This window comes from Nerophis ophidion, linkage group LG04 (assembly GCF_033978795.1).
Source record: "Nerophis ophidion isolate RoL-2023_Sa linkage group LG04, RoL_Noph_v1.0, whole genome shotgun sequence".
NCBI lineage: Eukaryota > Metazoa > Chordata > Actinopteri > Syngnathiformes > Syngnathidae > Nerophis > Nerophis ophidion.
The window spans coordinates 36,747,745-36,764,502 of NC_084614.1; the positions used below are offsets into that span (position 1 = coordinate 36,747,745).

The 16,758-nt window shown below is 40.9% G+C and overlaps 1 protein-coding gene across 1 annotated transcript in view; it reads right to left on the reverse strand.

Moving 5' to 3' along the window:
* Positions 1 to 14,703: 14,703 nt before the first annotated feature.
* The window catches only part of ca4a (carbonic anhydrase IV a), a 24,078-nt gene continuing 22,023 nt past the window's right edge, over positions 14,704 to 16,758 (reverse strand). Inside the window, exon 8 of the mRNA XM_061898007.1 lies at positions 14,704 to 16,024. Within this exon, the coding sequence (XP_061753991.1) occupies positions 15,845 to 16,024 (180 nt within the window). The 3' untranslated portion in view covers positions 14,704 to 15,844. The remainder of the gene's footprint in view (positions 16,025 to 16,758) is intronic.

Below are 16,758 nucleotides of genomic sequence, written 5' to 3' on the forward strand. Positions count from 1 at the left end.
GGCGTAGGTTCGCCATTACGGTGATGTGCCTTCCGAAGCGGCTAGTGCTGCCCAATGCATTGACGCTTCCAATCCACAACTACCTTTCAGCGAACACAGCAAGCTTCAACCCTCCCAGGATTCTCCTCACAAGCCTGGTAATCCTTTTTGTTATATGTCCAAACATTCTTCCGACCGCCATTTCTCCCTCACAGACGGCAGCGGTGACGTCATGTCGGTAACGCCTTCAGGTGACGTCACCGAAAAAAAAAAAATTTTGGGACTATATTTCCCAGCCCAAATCTATGGGTTTTTCTTTTTTTTCTAAGGGAAATTCTAGTGGGGAGGAATCTGCCCTCCTCCTAATCTCCCACCTCACACCCTTAAAGACCTCTTCACACGTTAATGAATGCGTCTGGCATCCGCTGTTTGAAGGGGGGGCTCAGGTTGGCGGCTGTGGTACGGAGGTAGCACAGTTGCAACCTGCTAAGCCACAAACTCCAGTGCGTCCTTCTCCACCTTTGTTTCATCTATGCACTAATCCATGTTCAACTCCTAGCCCAAGTCTGGTTCTCACTCCAGCAATTAACTCTTGCCTGGTCCTCGCACCAGTACCTGCTCCTAGGCTGGAGCCCACTCCAGCACCAGCCCTTAAGCTGGAACCCACTCCAGCACCTGCGCCAAAGCTGGAACCCACTCCAGCACCTGCCCTAAAACTGGAGCCCACCCCAGCACCAGCTCCAGAGCTGGAGCCCACACCAGCACCAGCTCCAAAGCTGGAGCCCGCACTAGCTCCAAAGCTGGAACCTACTCCCAACGCCTGCTTCCACGATGGCGACGACTACGCCTGTTTCCACGCCGCCAACGATGACTACTGCGGCTTCCACGCCGCCAACGATGACGACTACGGTTTCCACGCAGCCCATGACTCCAGCGGCTTCCACACCGTCCATGACTCCAGCGGCGTCCACGCTGCCGAGGACGCCTGCCGTTTCCGCGCCGCCTATGACGCTTTCTTCGCCTGCTGCACTCGGGCCTTCTTCGGCTGCAGCACCCGCACCCTCGTCTGCTACGTCCAAGCCTGCTATAACAATGGTGCTGAAGCGTCATCCTGCAAGGCGGCCACTGATGTGGTCTTTTCGAGGTCGCCCGCTAAGACGTTTTCGGCAGCGGCGTTCCATCCGCCACCACCACATGACTTGTCCTCGGTGGATTCGGGGACACGCGACTTGGCGACCCTCCTCCCTCCGCCCTCCCTTTGTTTGTGGACTTTCTGTGTTTGGGGTTGGGGTTCAAGTTTTTTTCTTCTTTTCGAGACATCTGGTATCTGTCTTTTGTTGGGGGGGAATACTGTTGCGATCCGCTGCTCGGATCTACACATATTAGTTATTTTTCCATTCTTGTATCCCTCTCCGTGAAGTGACTGTTTATTTCCTGTTTAGCCTGTCACCATGGTAACTCATCAGTCCACCTGCTATTCCCGGTCCACACACACCTGTTTTGTTTAATCACCCTCCTATTTAAGCCAGCCTCTTTGTTCATTTTTTTCTGGGTCCATTGTTTGCTCTCACGCAACTGTACGTCTGGATTTTTGATTGTTTGCTTTCACGCAAGTATTTATATTCTCGCTAGCTTCTCACGCTAAGCCTTTGTGTTTTTCCAGTTTACATACTGATGATTTGTTTGTTCATTTTAGTTTGTCATTTTGTACTTCCTAGTTTTCATACTAGCGTTTTTTGGTTTGCCTTTTATTAGCTCCAGTATTTCTGTTCAGAGCTCCCTTTTTGTTAAATAAATCTTTCAAGATCTTACCTTTGTTGTTCACGTTTGACGCATCCTCGAAGGAATCGAACCCGGCACCACGATGCCGAACAGTCCTCACAAGAAGTGTGTTCTAATAATTGTGTTGCTAAAACAGTTTAAATAAAACAAAACAGTGTTAAGTTAAGCTTGTGTTAAATTGATATGCACATCTTTATATGTTTTTCTGCTGCATGGTCAGCCCACCAATCTTTCTTGATTGCTCTTTTGAGGGGAGAAATATCACTTTTTTTTTATTTTATTCGTGTTGCAAAAACTTTTAGAGATAAAAAAAACGGTTGTTCCTGGGAGGGATTATTACCGTTGTCAAACCAAACCCATGCTAATCATATGGCCACTGAGAACTTTAAATCTAATTAGGACATCCCAGCCTGCTGCACTAGCTGACCTTTAACACTTCCTCCTATTGCTGCTCAAGTGTCCATGGAAGGGGGAGTTGGGTTTTTGAAAAGACAATACAAAGCCAGTGAGCTTCTCATTGTTCTCATGCTAGATCAGAAACTGTTTATCGTTATTAGTCATAATTTATCATTGTGCTGGATATAAACTGATGTTATCCGCGCTGTAAGAGATGGCAGGATGCATCTCAGTGATGGGAAATGGCTCAAGAGGAATCTCAGAAGAAAAGAAAGAAAAAGTTTTTAACTACGGTGACAAATGTGCAGAAACATCCAAGCACTCAAATGATCCCCAAATGATCCACAAAGCATAAAATGAGTGTAAAGCTGTAAGATCAGAGAACAAAACTCCAGTTCCTCGTTATACCAGAGGAGTAAAACCTGAGGGCTGTCAGACTTTAAGAACATAAGTGGGATGCCCAGAAGAAAGTTGTCTGACTTTTACAGAGGCAGAATGAAAGGTACATCTTTCCTCAAATATTTGATACCAAGGACTTGGCTGTAATATTTTACAATACCAAACCCCTGGTAACCTGGCTAACTTCCTTTTTTCCCCGTGAACTTAACAGCCATTTGCATTGGTAAGGTTGATGAATGGCGCGGTGGTTAGAGCGGCTGTGCCAGCAATTTGAGGGTTTCAGGTTCGATCCTTGCCTCTTCCATCCAAGTCACTGCGATCGTGTTCTTAGGCAAGACAGTTCACCCTTGTTGTGGCTACCACATTTGAATGTGGAATGAATGAATGATGGGTTCTCAATTCTTGCTTTGAATGTATAGTGTATAGAAAAGCGCGATATAAATCTAATAAATTATAGTTATTATTATTACTTGGCAAAGGGAGAAGACCACATCTAATGTTGACCCTTCCGCTCAAAAACCGCTCTCATTCTGCCTGCTTTTGTATTTGCAAAAACTTTACCGCCACTGACGACAACTTTGTTTTAGCAGCCACCCCTCCCGCCCTTGTTCTTGGAGGAAGTATCTTGCGGTACAACTCCTTGCCATCACTGAAAGAAGACTCCATGCAGGGAATGGGGTATTAGTGTCTGGAGTGATCCTATTACTGCTAGGGGCCTTGCCAGAAGCCATACTGCCAATGGCCTTAATGAGCTTTCCAAAGTTGGTCCTGCATCAAACTCTTCCATGGTTGGCAGTCAGTCACTCAACAGCATTAAGGGTTGTGGAAGAGACTACGTTTGCTCTGAAGTAAAGCTCTGAGTAGTGTACTACCTATCCCTCCATGTCCTGGCCTTTATCTGTGATAACTTCTCCAGTAGAAGATTTGAGTGGAGCTGTCTTGATCAAGGTAGGTTCTTATAGGTAGGTAGGTCCCGTTTTAGCGGAAGTCTGAATGTTTTCACTGTTCACTGAGCTCTGTCCAGTATTTGTTCATGCAGTGTCAAGAGTCTGCTGAGCATTGCTCCTGGCATGCCTGAGGATCTGTAGGTTTCGTTCACCGGGTGTCTGTTTGTATTGTGGGTATTAGATTCAAATGACTGGGATCATGACGGTGGTTTTGGCTTCAATCCAGTCATGTGGTTTTGGTGATTTCTTCCCAAAGGTAACCAAAGCAACGCGGTGTATGTTTTTTTTTTTTACAGAACATGCCACTTCTTTGTGACAGAGTAACCAGGTTGTAGGGTGTCGAGTTCCTTCTCAAAGCTCTGAGTAAACTGCTCCATTAAGTCTGATTGGGATGTCTCGCTGACATCAATGCAAGGACTTAATGTTGTCCTTGTGTTAGGAAATTTGTTTGGTTTCAACCTGGTTGTGTAGCACATCGAGGAGTTGTCTGCATCACTATCCACAATGTGGTAAGAGTGTGCGTGAAGAATCTTCTTCATGGTCGCCCACCAATCAGGATCAGATCCAGTTGGTGCCAGTGTTTGGACCGCAGGTGCCCGCAGAAGACCTTTTTTGAGACTTTGTGCAGAAGAAGGAGTTTGTGATGTAGAGGTTGTGAAGAGTGCACAGCTCCAGTAGTCGCTGTCTGTTCTCATTCATTCTGCCCACTCTAAACTGACCAAGGCAGGAAGGCCGTGAGTCATAATCTGTACCCACTCTGGCATTGAAGTCACCATGCAGAACAGTTCCTTGCCTCGGGTGTTTCTGATGGTAGATGCAACGTTCTCTTAAAACATGGCCTTTGCGCCTGGTGTGGCGGTGTGGTGTGTTGGTGCATACTTGCTGGTAAGGGAGTCTGGGCCCGCAGTGGAGTTAAGCCAGAGAGTCGTTAGGCAGTCAGGGCTGCCACTGCCTGGTTCCACCATTCTCAGGAAGCTATTGACTGAAAATCCTAATCCGCTCATCAAAGCCTTTCCCGTGCCAATAAAATGTTTAGTCCTTTTCCTTTAGTACCTAAGTCTGCAAGCCGAGTTTCCTGCAGAGTAGGGATGTCCACATTGAATCTTGCCAGCTCACTGTAGCATAATAATAATAACAACTGTTTACCTGGCATCCCCTCAGTGATGGATCCAAAGGAAAAGCAGGGCCATTAAAGTTTGGAACCAACAACTTTGCATGAGTTTCCAGAATGGGATTGAGTACAACAACAAACTACCTTAGGGACTCCGACTTCAGATTTTCCCTCGAGGTTTAATCCTGAACTTTCCCGAACAAAGATGACCGCAAGGCAACAGTGAGTGCTTTGATGGCTTAGACTGACTGTCCTGAGTCAGCGCACTTTTTAAAATAATGTTTCCTATCATTCACAATCTCTATGTAAGAAAAGAAGTTGAACATATGTTTTTCTTTTTTTATACATCCTAAACGTAAATAAATGTTAGCAAAAGTCAGCAAACAATGGAGTCAATTGGAAGATCCGCTATTTCACCCACAAAGCTCTCTAAATAACCATCTTAAAACCACCAACAATACTCCATTTACATCTTACGACCTGAATATGAACAAAGTATTAACAATATTGTTATTATAAGCGCTAACAAAGACAATCTATTTTTAGCGGCGCATTGATCACAGAGAGCTAACTATATTGACATATTCAGCTGATAAGCGACTGCTGCGGCTTCGCCTCTAAGTTAGTAAAAGTTAATTCTATATTTTAAATCATGTCTTTCACTTGGATTGTACTGCAGAAGATCGTGGCCATAAACAAAATTTGGTAAACTTTGACAACCAACTTAGACCCGGCGATGGCGAAAAGACATTTGATTGTGAAAACTTTTATATTTTTAAAACCTTCATGTGGATTATGATTAGTTCTTCACCGAAATGAGAAGATATAAACACCCCATCAGTCGATAGGTATATCCAGAATCGAAAATATCTGGTTTTGGAACATAATTTGTCCCAAAGTAGTCTTTTTAGACTCTCACAAAGTATACCCTTGTTAGTAGGTTTGTTTTGTTGAAGGGATATATGAACTTTGTAATGCGTATGCTTAAAATGGGCCAAATACGCAAATATTACATGTTATTATGAATGTGCCTGTTACTATATATACCTACAGCCTAAATATATAGTGATGATTGAGGTGTTTGGATGTTTTTAGATCACTGTATAGGCGGAAAAGAGTGAGTCCCTTTGATGCCGTTGTTAGCTGACTTTTGCTAACATTTAGACCGGCCCGCCGAACATCATCCAAATAGGCTTAATTAAACTTTTTTAAACTTGGGTGGCTCATGTATGAAACAATCCCACCACCCCCCAGCAGTAGACTGAGTGGAAGAAGACTATTCATTCAACCCTGAAAAAAATCTAAATAAATTGCAAAAATCTGACATTAAACAACGCCTGGATAACAAAGTATGAATGTTCTGTCTGGAGTAAGTTCTCGAGTCGTTGTTTCCTGTCGGACCTTTGGAGCGACAGAACATGGACAAGCAGCAACAAGTTGAACAACCTTAGAAATCCACACGTGTAAGCTTCATCACAAAACTTGGTCAAATATTTGTAAGTGGATATTGTGCATAAAAATTGCTGACTTTTTGATGTTTTTTGTATTCGTGGTCGTGTTGTTTTTTTGGGCTGAGAGTAACTTTGACGAGCAAAATATTTCGCGGTAAAGTTGACCAGTGGAGGGCAATGATGCTACACCTTAGATGTGCTGTTTTCACAACACGTGTCTGTGGGCTGCTGGACAACTAGCAAACATTACAGAAAACTTTGTATGCAAGGCTTGCTTTTCTTGTTTTAGTGAAGCTTTCAGTATGTGAGAATACAGCTTAAAGCTTGCCGTGCTAGCAAGAGAGAGAGGGGGAAAAAAAGAGCCAAATATTGTCAATGTGCGATAAGAGGAAAAGAGCAACAAAAAACGGTTCTTTCTGAAAGTGTCTTAGTTTTCGCTTACTTTTTAAAGCTTACCTTTTTTTTTTTTTAACAATGTTTAATAATCATTTTAGTACATATTTATTACCAATTATAAACTTAATAATGACTTTTTAACTAACTTATACATCTTTTGAAGTCATAAGTGTCGTGACCCAAAGACATGACATTACGTTTAGTTGTGATGAGTCACATATCGGTACATTGTGGGCAATGTTTGATGTTGATAATGTTTAATTTCTTTATGCGTAAAAATCTATAGTTTAATTAGTGACTGAAAAACACTTAATCTTTTTTCTTTATGTAAAATACACAGTGTGTTACGATTTGCTGCCGGGATCGTTCCATTTTGTAGTTTTGTTCCTTCCTGTATCACATTCTGTAGTTTGACCTCCTTATTTCCTGTTTTGCTCTGTCACCATGGTTGCATATTGTTTCCACCTGCTACTCTCGGGTTACACACACCTGTTTTGCTAATCACCTGCCTTATTTAAGACTGCCCCTTTTGTTTGTTCATTCTCGGATCCTAATTTGCTTTTACGCAACAGATGACGACTCCTTCTCTTTACATTTACTTGCTACTTTCGCGCTACGCTTCGTTTTTCCCTAGTTCTCATGCTAGTGGTTTTGTTTTCCCTTTTTGTGCCTTTGTGCCAAAAATTGTGTTTTTGTTTGTTTCCCTAGCTCCCATGCTAGCTCCTTTTGTTTGCTTATCTGCCTAGCACCAGTGTTTTTGTTCTCGCCTGTTTTATTAGTTTAATAAATATTTAATTTCTTACCTCACGCTGTGTTCTTGCCCGACGCATCCACGGAGGAACAAATCCGGCATCGCTATGCGACGCAAGTCTGACACAATGGACATTATCATTTTGTAATATTTACTTAATGTTTATATTTTCAGTCTCACACACCTAAATTAAGGAAGAAGTGTATAGAAATAAATCAAAGAAGGAAAAAAATACCACAAAAGAAGAATCACCAATCCTTAACAAAACTTCTGGAGCTCCTGTTTCTTCATACTGTTAATGAGCTGTCTAGCTGTACAGTCTTAAAGGAATATAACCTGTGTGGACACTTTCTGACGAAACATACAAATTTTGATGTTCGGCCCCTAATCTCTTAGAATAGAATTGAGTTGTATTGTCATTGTCATGTGGACAACACCTCCCACCCACTACACTCGGACCTTGCGGAGAGAATGAGCACGTTCAGTGGAAGGCTCAGACTCCCAAAATGCAACACGGAGCGACACAGAAGGTCCTTCATACCGACAGCCATCAGACTGTATAATGCATATGTTCCTTGACTGCACTTAAATGTAGAATATATGTAGAAAATATTTATACTATTCATATATTATATATTATATGTATAATATATGTTATATATTATTTCTTTTTCTTCTTCTTCTTCTTCTTCTTCTTATTGTCTATTGTGAGCGAACTGTGGTGCTGAATTCCCCCCAGGGGTCAATAAAGTACTTTCTATTCCATTCTATTCTATTCTATTCTATTCTATTATTGCAGTGAACGGGTTCAAAAAACAACAAAATTGGAGCAGATCCCCTAAGGTGCATACACAATGGGCTCTTGAAACTGTGTCCCTCTTCATGATGTAGTTAAATAGCCCTGCTTTAGACCCTAACTTTATGATTTAGAATACATTAAAAAAAAAAGAAAAACATGTTTTTACTTGTCTTAACAAAGGGATTGTGAATGATCGGCAAAATTCTCCCCGCTTTAACAGATCTTGTTTTTAATTCCATCTAGGTGTCTGGCCACCTTCCTAACCACTTCCTTTGTGTGAACCGGCAGGGGTTTCAGTTTAGTCACCGACAACTCGACCCTGGGGACAGGTCTACTACAAAACCCAAAACCAGTGAAGTAGGCATGTTGTGTAATTCGTAAATAAAAACAGAATACAATGATTTGCAAATCCTTTTCAACTTATATTCAACTGAATAGACTGCATAGACAAGATACTAAAAGGGGAACATTATCACTAAACCTATGCAAGTGTCAATATATACCTTGATGTTACAGAAAAAGGACCATGTATTTTTTTTAACTGATTTCCGAACTCTAAATGGGTGAATTTTGGCGAATTAAACACCTTTCTGTTTATCGGTCTTGTAGCGATGACGTCAGAACGTTGCGTCACCGAGGTAATACACCCGCCATTTTCATTTTCACATTACAAACACCGGGTCTCAGCTCTGTTATTTTACGTTTTTTCGACTATTTTTTGGAACCTTGGAGACATCATGCCTCGTCGGTGTGTTGTCGGAGGATGTAACAACACTGATTCAAGTTGCACCACTGGCAAGAAATCTGCTGCCAGACCCCCATTGAATGTGCCAGAGTGTCTCCACATGTTACCGGCGATGCTAAGACAGACATGGCACAGAGATGTATGGATAACCTGCAGATGCATTTGCAACGATTAAGTCAACAAAATCACAAAGGTGAGTTTTGTTGATGTTGTTGACTTATGTGCTAATCAGACATTTTTGGTCGCAGCATGACTGCCAGCTAATCGATGCTAACATGCTATGCTAATCAATGCTAACATGCTATTTACGCTAGCTGTATGTACATTTGAAACTAGATACCCACATTTAATGCGAAACAAACACTTACCAATCGACGGATTTAAGTTGCTCCAGTGTCACAAGATGCGAAAGTCCTAATCGTTTGGTCCGCACATTTTACCGGCGACGCTAATAAAGCAGCCATGCTATGGGCCACTTCATTAGGTACACCCATGCTATGGCCGAATAGCGTCAATAGCTATTCGCTCAATCGCTTCAATTTCTTCTTCAATTTCGTTTTCGCTATCTGCCTCCATACTCCAAACATCTGTTTCAATACATGCGTAATCTGTTGAATCGCTTAAGCCGCTGAAATCCGAGTCTGAATCCGAGCTAATGTCGCTATATCTTGCTGTGGTAACCGCCATGTTGTTTGTATTGGCAGCACTGTATGACGTCACAGGGAAATGGACAGTCGCATCGCAAATAGCGAAAATCAAGAACTTAAAGCTTTTTTTAGGGATATTCCGGGAGGTGTAAAATTTAAAAAAAAACTTCGAAAAATAAAACAAGCCACTGGGAACTGATTTTTATTGTTTTTAACCCTTTTGAAATTGTGATAATGTTCCCCTTTAATGATCGAACTGAGAAACATATTTTTTTTAGCAAATAATCCTTAACTTAGAATTTAACCGCAGCAACACATTGAAAAAAAGTTGGCACAAGGGCATTTTACCACTGAGTTACATGGCCTTTCCTTTTAACAACACTCAGTAAACGTTTGGGAACTCTGGAGACCAATTTTTGAAGCTTTTCAGGTAAAATTATTTCCCGTTCTTGCTTGACGTACAGCTTAAGTTGTTCAACAGTCCGGGGTCTCCGTTGTCGTATTTTATGCTTCACAATGCGCCACATCTAGTCAGCTTATGTTGAAGAGAAATTAGGTTTGACTTCATATAAAGTTTAAGCTTGCAGAAAGTAGCGTCATCCCATACTGCTTGTTTCCCTGTGATGTGACAAGAATGGCGAACTGACCTTTAACCTGCTGGAATTGCTTCGGAGGTTCACATTCAGTGTGCTTCTGGTTGAAGAAAATGTCATCCTTTGTCACAGTCCTGCGGGGACACGGGGTTGTTTCAGGTGATTTAAAATGTCCTAGAAGATGAAGCCTGTGCCAGATATTAAACATCCTTCCCTTTGATTCCCAATCTTTTCCTGGTGCTCAAGTGGTGAGAAGTCAAAGTAGCCATAACAAAAACTGACAGGAAGCTTTCCTTTAATGTGATGTCTATTTTTCTCACTTGTTTCATGGAGAGGCTACTGTTTTCCCGAGTCTTCACATCAAAACGTGCCTTTTGATTCCTTTATGGTGATGAACTACAATAGAAAGGAACGTCAGCACAAATAATAACTTCAAGGAAGATCGGCTTTCAAGAAAAAAAAACATGCAGTTTTAACGCGCTCAGATTGAAATGCAGTCTCCAAGAAGATAATAAATGTGTTCAATTCTGATCAGTAAAAACTATTTTAGTCACTCAATACTATTATTTATTAAATAAAAAAAATGTGAACACTTTATAATAGAGGAAAAATATTTTTGGGTGAATCCTGTTAATTGGATCATGTTATATGCGTAATAGAGGTGGGAATATTAGGTCACCTCATAATTACCTTTACACTTCAGGGGCTACAGTTTGATTGTATTACCAATTATTATCAATTATTTTGTATATTTTTTTCTTTTTTTGTGTCCTGTCCAGCTTCTTAGGCAAATCATATAGTTGATGTAAATGCCCATGTCGGCTGTTCAGATTTACTTTACAAAAGAGAACTGTAGGATACTTCTCTTGTTGCCTTATTTTTATATGACTTTATTAAATGTGTTTTTATTATCATTTGTTGCAGCCGGACCGGAGCAGGAGGGGATAAAAAGAGAGAGAAAAAGGAAGATCGAGGGGTAAATTGTGGGGACAAGAGGGGGATAAGACAGAGACACAAAAACAACAACAGCAAATACAACAGTAACAACAACAACAACAACAACAACAATAGAGCAATATCAGAAAATACGATATGTACAAATATGATGGTAAAAGTGATAGCAAAGACGCAGTTAGCGAAATAAATAATAATACATAAATGACAATGAGCATTATTACACTACAAATGGAGCAATACAAATACCAATAGAAATAGAGCTATTGATAATGAACAATACCAATAATGTACCTCTGTTATCAACAATACAGTTGTTCAAATGCAACAATACGTATACATATTTTTCATATTATTATTATATATTATATTAACATATTTAATAATGTATCTATGAAAGGATCCTCCTTTGCCTGCCGACATAAGCGGCATTGCGTCATTCCTGTTTTTCTGATGAGGAATATATATGGCTATGTGTAGAAGGCTTGATACGTGAGAACTGGAGTCGCCTGCTTAAAGACAATTTAAATAGATGTCCCTACTTGGCAATAAGGCATCATTGTTTGAATTTTTGTGTCTTGCAATTTTGGAGATGGTGTGGTTGGTTTTGTAAAGCGGCCGTGCCAGCAATTTGAGGGTTCCATGTTCGATCCCCGCTTCTGCCATCCGAGTCACTGTCATTGTGTCCTTGGGCAAGATACTTTTCCCACCTGCTCACAGTGCCACCCACACTGTTTTAGATGTAACTTAGATGATGGGTTTCATTATGTAAAGCTCTTTGAGTCTCTAGAGAAATGTGCTATATAAATATAATTCACTTCACATCGCTATTTAGTTTATGATTTTTATGAGTATTATAAGCATTTAAAGTATTTAAAGGATTTAACTGTGCTGATGTTTCCCTCCTCGTTGGCTACGTATGAGGCCAGTTCATGGACGCCCTCTGCGCTATTGGCAACAACGTCCGGGACTTGGGCGTGGACCTTTTGTTTCTGCTCGCCTCTGGCCCTTCGTCAGCCACAAATGTGTCTATTTCGTGGACGCCCATCTTGGCAGCTGCCGCTGGACTCTCCCTTGGTGGCTGCGAGGACACACGGCTCGGCGACCTTCCTCCTAGACCTCCCGCCTCCCTCCTTGTGTTTTGAATTGTTGTGCTTTTTGGACTAAAACATCTGTTGTCCATTTTTGGCAGCTACCTGGGGCTACCTGTCATGTCAAGGGTCACGTGATCTGTTTATTCATAACTGTCTGTGTTTATTTCCTGGTCTGCGGTCTTATTTCAGTTCCACTTCCTGTCTATGCTTTCCCCCCTCAACTGCCCTCATTGGCATCCCAGCCACACCTGGTTGTGATTGTCAATCAGGCTTCGATTTATGCCTGCCTCGCCCTCTAGTCAGGGCTTGAGGATTATTTTATGCTACTAACTCTGTTAAATGCAAGTGTTGCTTATGTTACATGCATTGTTGTTTACTTTCCTGCACGTCCCTTGTGAAATATAAAATACTTGTCTTGTCTCCTGCATCCTGAGGTTACGACTCAAAATACATAAAATGTATAAAGATCCTAGATTTTTACAAAGAAAACAAAACTTGGAGCACGACAGAGAGGCATCCTAGATATTAACACTAAATTAGTAATGTTACTCATTTTCAAGAATTACATCTAACATATGTATAGTTTACAGCCCTGTCAAATGATATTAAACCAGATGTTAATCCCAAAGATCAATATAAAGGCTTAGGTCAGGCTGATTACAAAGATATATACTAATCAAATATACGATAAAAGAAGGGACTCATAAAAACTGATGAGAAAAACATTTACATGCATAATGCAATGCTAAAATAAATACATTCTAACCAAGTTAATACAAATAATAGATATGTTTCCCATAAAAGACCTATTATGCAAAACCAACTTTTATTACCTATTGGTACCTGCTTTTGTGTATTTGGGATTTGCATAAGTCCTGAAAATAGCTGTGGCGATCTTTATAAAACAAACTGTTCAAACTGTTTGAAATTTGCACAAACTTTAGGATGGACCTGCCTCTGTCTCAGGGTGTTGCCTGGTTTGAAGTGTACCAGGATGTTATGTTGGTTTATAATTATTGAGAGTTTTTCAGATAGACCTGATACATATGGGATGACAATGTTTTTGTGTCTGTCACCTTTTTCCTCTTCATCCACTCTGTTTTTGTTATTTCTGGAACTGGATGCACTTTTCACAAACAACTAGCTGGGGTAACCACAGGTTTTGAGGGCTTCCCTCAAATGCCCTCTTTCTCTTTGGCCTGTGGGCTGGTAGGAACATTATCAGCTCGGTGTTGTAGGGTTCTGATATCGCCTAGTTTGTGTTCCAGTGGGTGGTGTGAGTCAAAAAGTAGGTATTGATTGGTATGTGTGGGTTTTTGATAAACCCCGACATGGAGGCCCCTGTGTTCTCAAATGTGGACATCACAGTCCAAAAAAGGCACAAATGAAATGTGTTAATATGAAAAAATTTTATTGAATCACTAAGATGTAGTTAGGGGTAGATTTCAGCTTTTTAAAGAGTACTTCAACATGTAAACAGTACAGTATGTACTTTATTATCTAATATGTAACTCCTGGGGTGATCTACTAATTTATGCACAGATGAAATGGGTCAATATCAAAGTATTATATTAAAACACTTTTTGGCACCCAATAATACATTGATTTGTTGAAAACATCCAAATACTTGATTAGTATGTATTGTGTGCATGAACAAACAGCAGTTATGATTGTATTTAGGTCTTTGTCTACAGTGAAAAACAAACAAACAAAAAAACAGCATCCATCTATATTTTGACTAAAAAAACAATGACTTGTGTGTGGTTTGGGAACAGTTAGTAATTTTTATGTGCAGTAAAACTTTTCATGAACTTACTTCACTTTAATGTGTGTTCCTAAATTTGTGTTGGACGTCTTAGATGAAAAGAACAGTTAGGATTTTGATTTACAGAGAAAAAAACTACAACTAAGGTTTTGGGCATTGTTTTTTCTAAACACATATGTACATTTGTCTAAATATAGCCAAGGACAGGCATTATTGTGGGTTTCCTGTATGTCATATTCATCACTAAAGGAAAAATCTAATCCGCGACCCCAAAAGGGAATAAACGGTAGAAAATGGATGGATGGATGATTTCAGAATTTTTTCTCAGAATTAATGGATTCTATAATTTTTGTACCCTGCTTAATCTAAAAATAAAACTGTTAGTGACTTCGACAATGTATATTCTTGATTTCTTTTAGTTTTTTAGTGGCCTAGTGGTTAGAGTGTCCGCCTTGAGTTCGGTAGGTTGTGAGTTCAAATTCCGGCCGAGTCATACCAAAGACTATAAAAATGGGACCCGTTACCTCCCTGCTTGGCACTCAGCATTAAGGGTTGGAATTGGGGGTTAAATCACCATAAATGATTCCCGGGTGCGGCATCGCTGCTGGCCACTCCTTCGCTCACCTCCCAGGGGGTGATCAAGGGTGATGGGTCAAATGCAGAGAATAATTTCGCCACATGTAAGTATGTGTGTGACAATCATTGGTACTTTAACTTTCTTAAAACCAGACATTTGCTATTTGAAATGACTACAGTTTTCTGTCGTGTCTGTTATCTGCAAAACAAAACAAACGAACAAACGTCCTCCAAGTCTGGTGATTCTATCATATTTGCCATGCTTTGTACAGTATCTACAGTGTGTGGTTTGCCAAGATGGACACATGAAGCGGTTCATTAGAAAGGCATTTTTGTAGTTTATTGTTCAACATTCTTCATATTATCTTTGACATGTTTAAGAGTTACAAGCCACCGTTGTCATACAACTCATGTTTAACAAAGTGATTCTTCATACATAAATATACATATATATGTATGTGTATATATATATGTTTACAACACATAAATAATACTAATAGCGTGTACGTCTCCTATCCATATACACATTCAGTGCATAAATACATACAGTATGTGCATTAAAACAGCATAGAAATATAAGTTAATGTATCATGAAACGATTGAAAAATATACACATTTGTTGGTTAGCACAGCAAATATGGCCGAAAGACTGCACCTATCTCTTAAGAGAATATAAGAGGCCCTCCTGGATGATGAGAGGGAAGTCAGTAGGACGTATTTCACAGTCAATAACATTCAGTGCATCCGACCTTGTGAGTTGTGCGCAGTGTGAACGTGTCTTTCTCCAACAATGTCATGAAGAAGTGCTGACTCATGCAACTTTTAATACTTTGCAACGCATGGAAATAAAAAAGGGGTGGGATTTGAATTTGTCGTCGTTTGCTCCCATTTCCTTTGCTGACCTGTTGGCTCTGAGCTCCTGGACTTTGAGGTGAAAAAGTGCTGACTTCTATGACCGCTGACTTGTTTTCAGTTGTGCTATTAATAGCGCCATGCTGGGCTCTTGTGCCACGGAAGGAGAATGAGGCCTCACGTGCCCCTCGTCATGAGACCGGAGCACTGATATTCGCGGCGACTAAATTTGACTGACATTGTTCAAGGTGGATGAGTGAGCTCCAAAGTGCACAAGGACGTGTTTGTGTGAGCGTGTCGGCGTTTATGATGATGCGGCGGAACATCAGGAGGAGGCTGGGGTCTGAATGCAGTGGTCACTGCTTCATGGCACATTCATAAGGCGGATGTATGATCTACAGATTCACTCTGCATGCATGCATGCCGGCAAAACCCTTACAGCACCTCGAAGACGTTCTTTGAACGCCTTTGTCATGTGTGTCATAAGGGAAGTGGGGTTTGGTGGGCCATGCCTGAATTTTGTAATCCATGGGGTGATGGTGTGACAAACTTGGGAATGATGATCGTGTGTTCACGGGTGTGGCGGTGCAGCACAGGAGACTCGCATCTAGTTAGCCTGGGACAGTCCCAGGGCCGTAGCCAGGGCAGCCACGAGGAGGGCGGAGCTGAACAGAACCGCCACGCCGCCTGATCGGAACACCGGGCGGCCGTTCAGGGGCTGCACCGGCCGGAAGGTCCCCACCATGGGCTTGCCGTCATGGAACTTAAGCTCGGAAAATGCCCGCAGCTGAAAAAAAAAAAAAATAAAAGTCAGCATTTGGGGAAAATACTTTAGTGCAGCAATAAAAAATACAATTGACTATTGAAAAGGGGAATAATGGAGTTCCACAAGGCTCTGTGCTTAGACCACGACTAATTACACTATTGTTGATATTCACTGAAAACAATAAGTGTTCTCTTCAATCCAATTACACATACGTTCTATTTTTAATGTGTATAAATGTTCTCATTCATCCAGGTCATTGTATTCTCAGGGCATTCAATTGATGGCAACTGGACTGTTTGATTTGTCTTAGAAGATGTTTCGTTTCTCATCCAAGTAAGCTTCATCAGTTCATGTTCATAGACTGAGATTGGTCGGATCTAGTCTTAGACTTAAATTGGTCAGATCTACTTATACTGTTCAGATCTAGTCCTAGACTTAGATTGTTCGGATCTAGTATAGAACTGGTCTATTTTTCTTGTTTTTGGGAAAGTTATGTGGACACCATACCTGCCCATGTTTTGTCCTTTTGTCCCAGTCCTGTTTTTTTCTTGGATTTTGAACAAAAATTCCTCACCAGTACTGGTGGGACCACAACGATCGTGTCGACTTGAGTCAAGCCTCGGCAACCCGCACAAATTGCATGTTACGTGATTAAATCAAATCACCAACAGGAGAGAGATGGATGGACATAAAAACGGTACGGAAGACATTATGGCAAAAAAAAAAATTCAAAACTTTTTGTAAATGTCTTGACA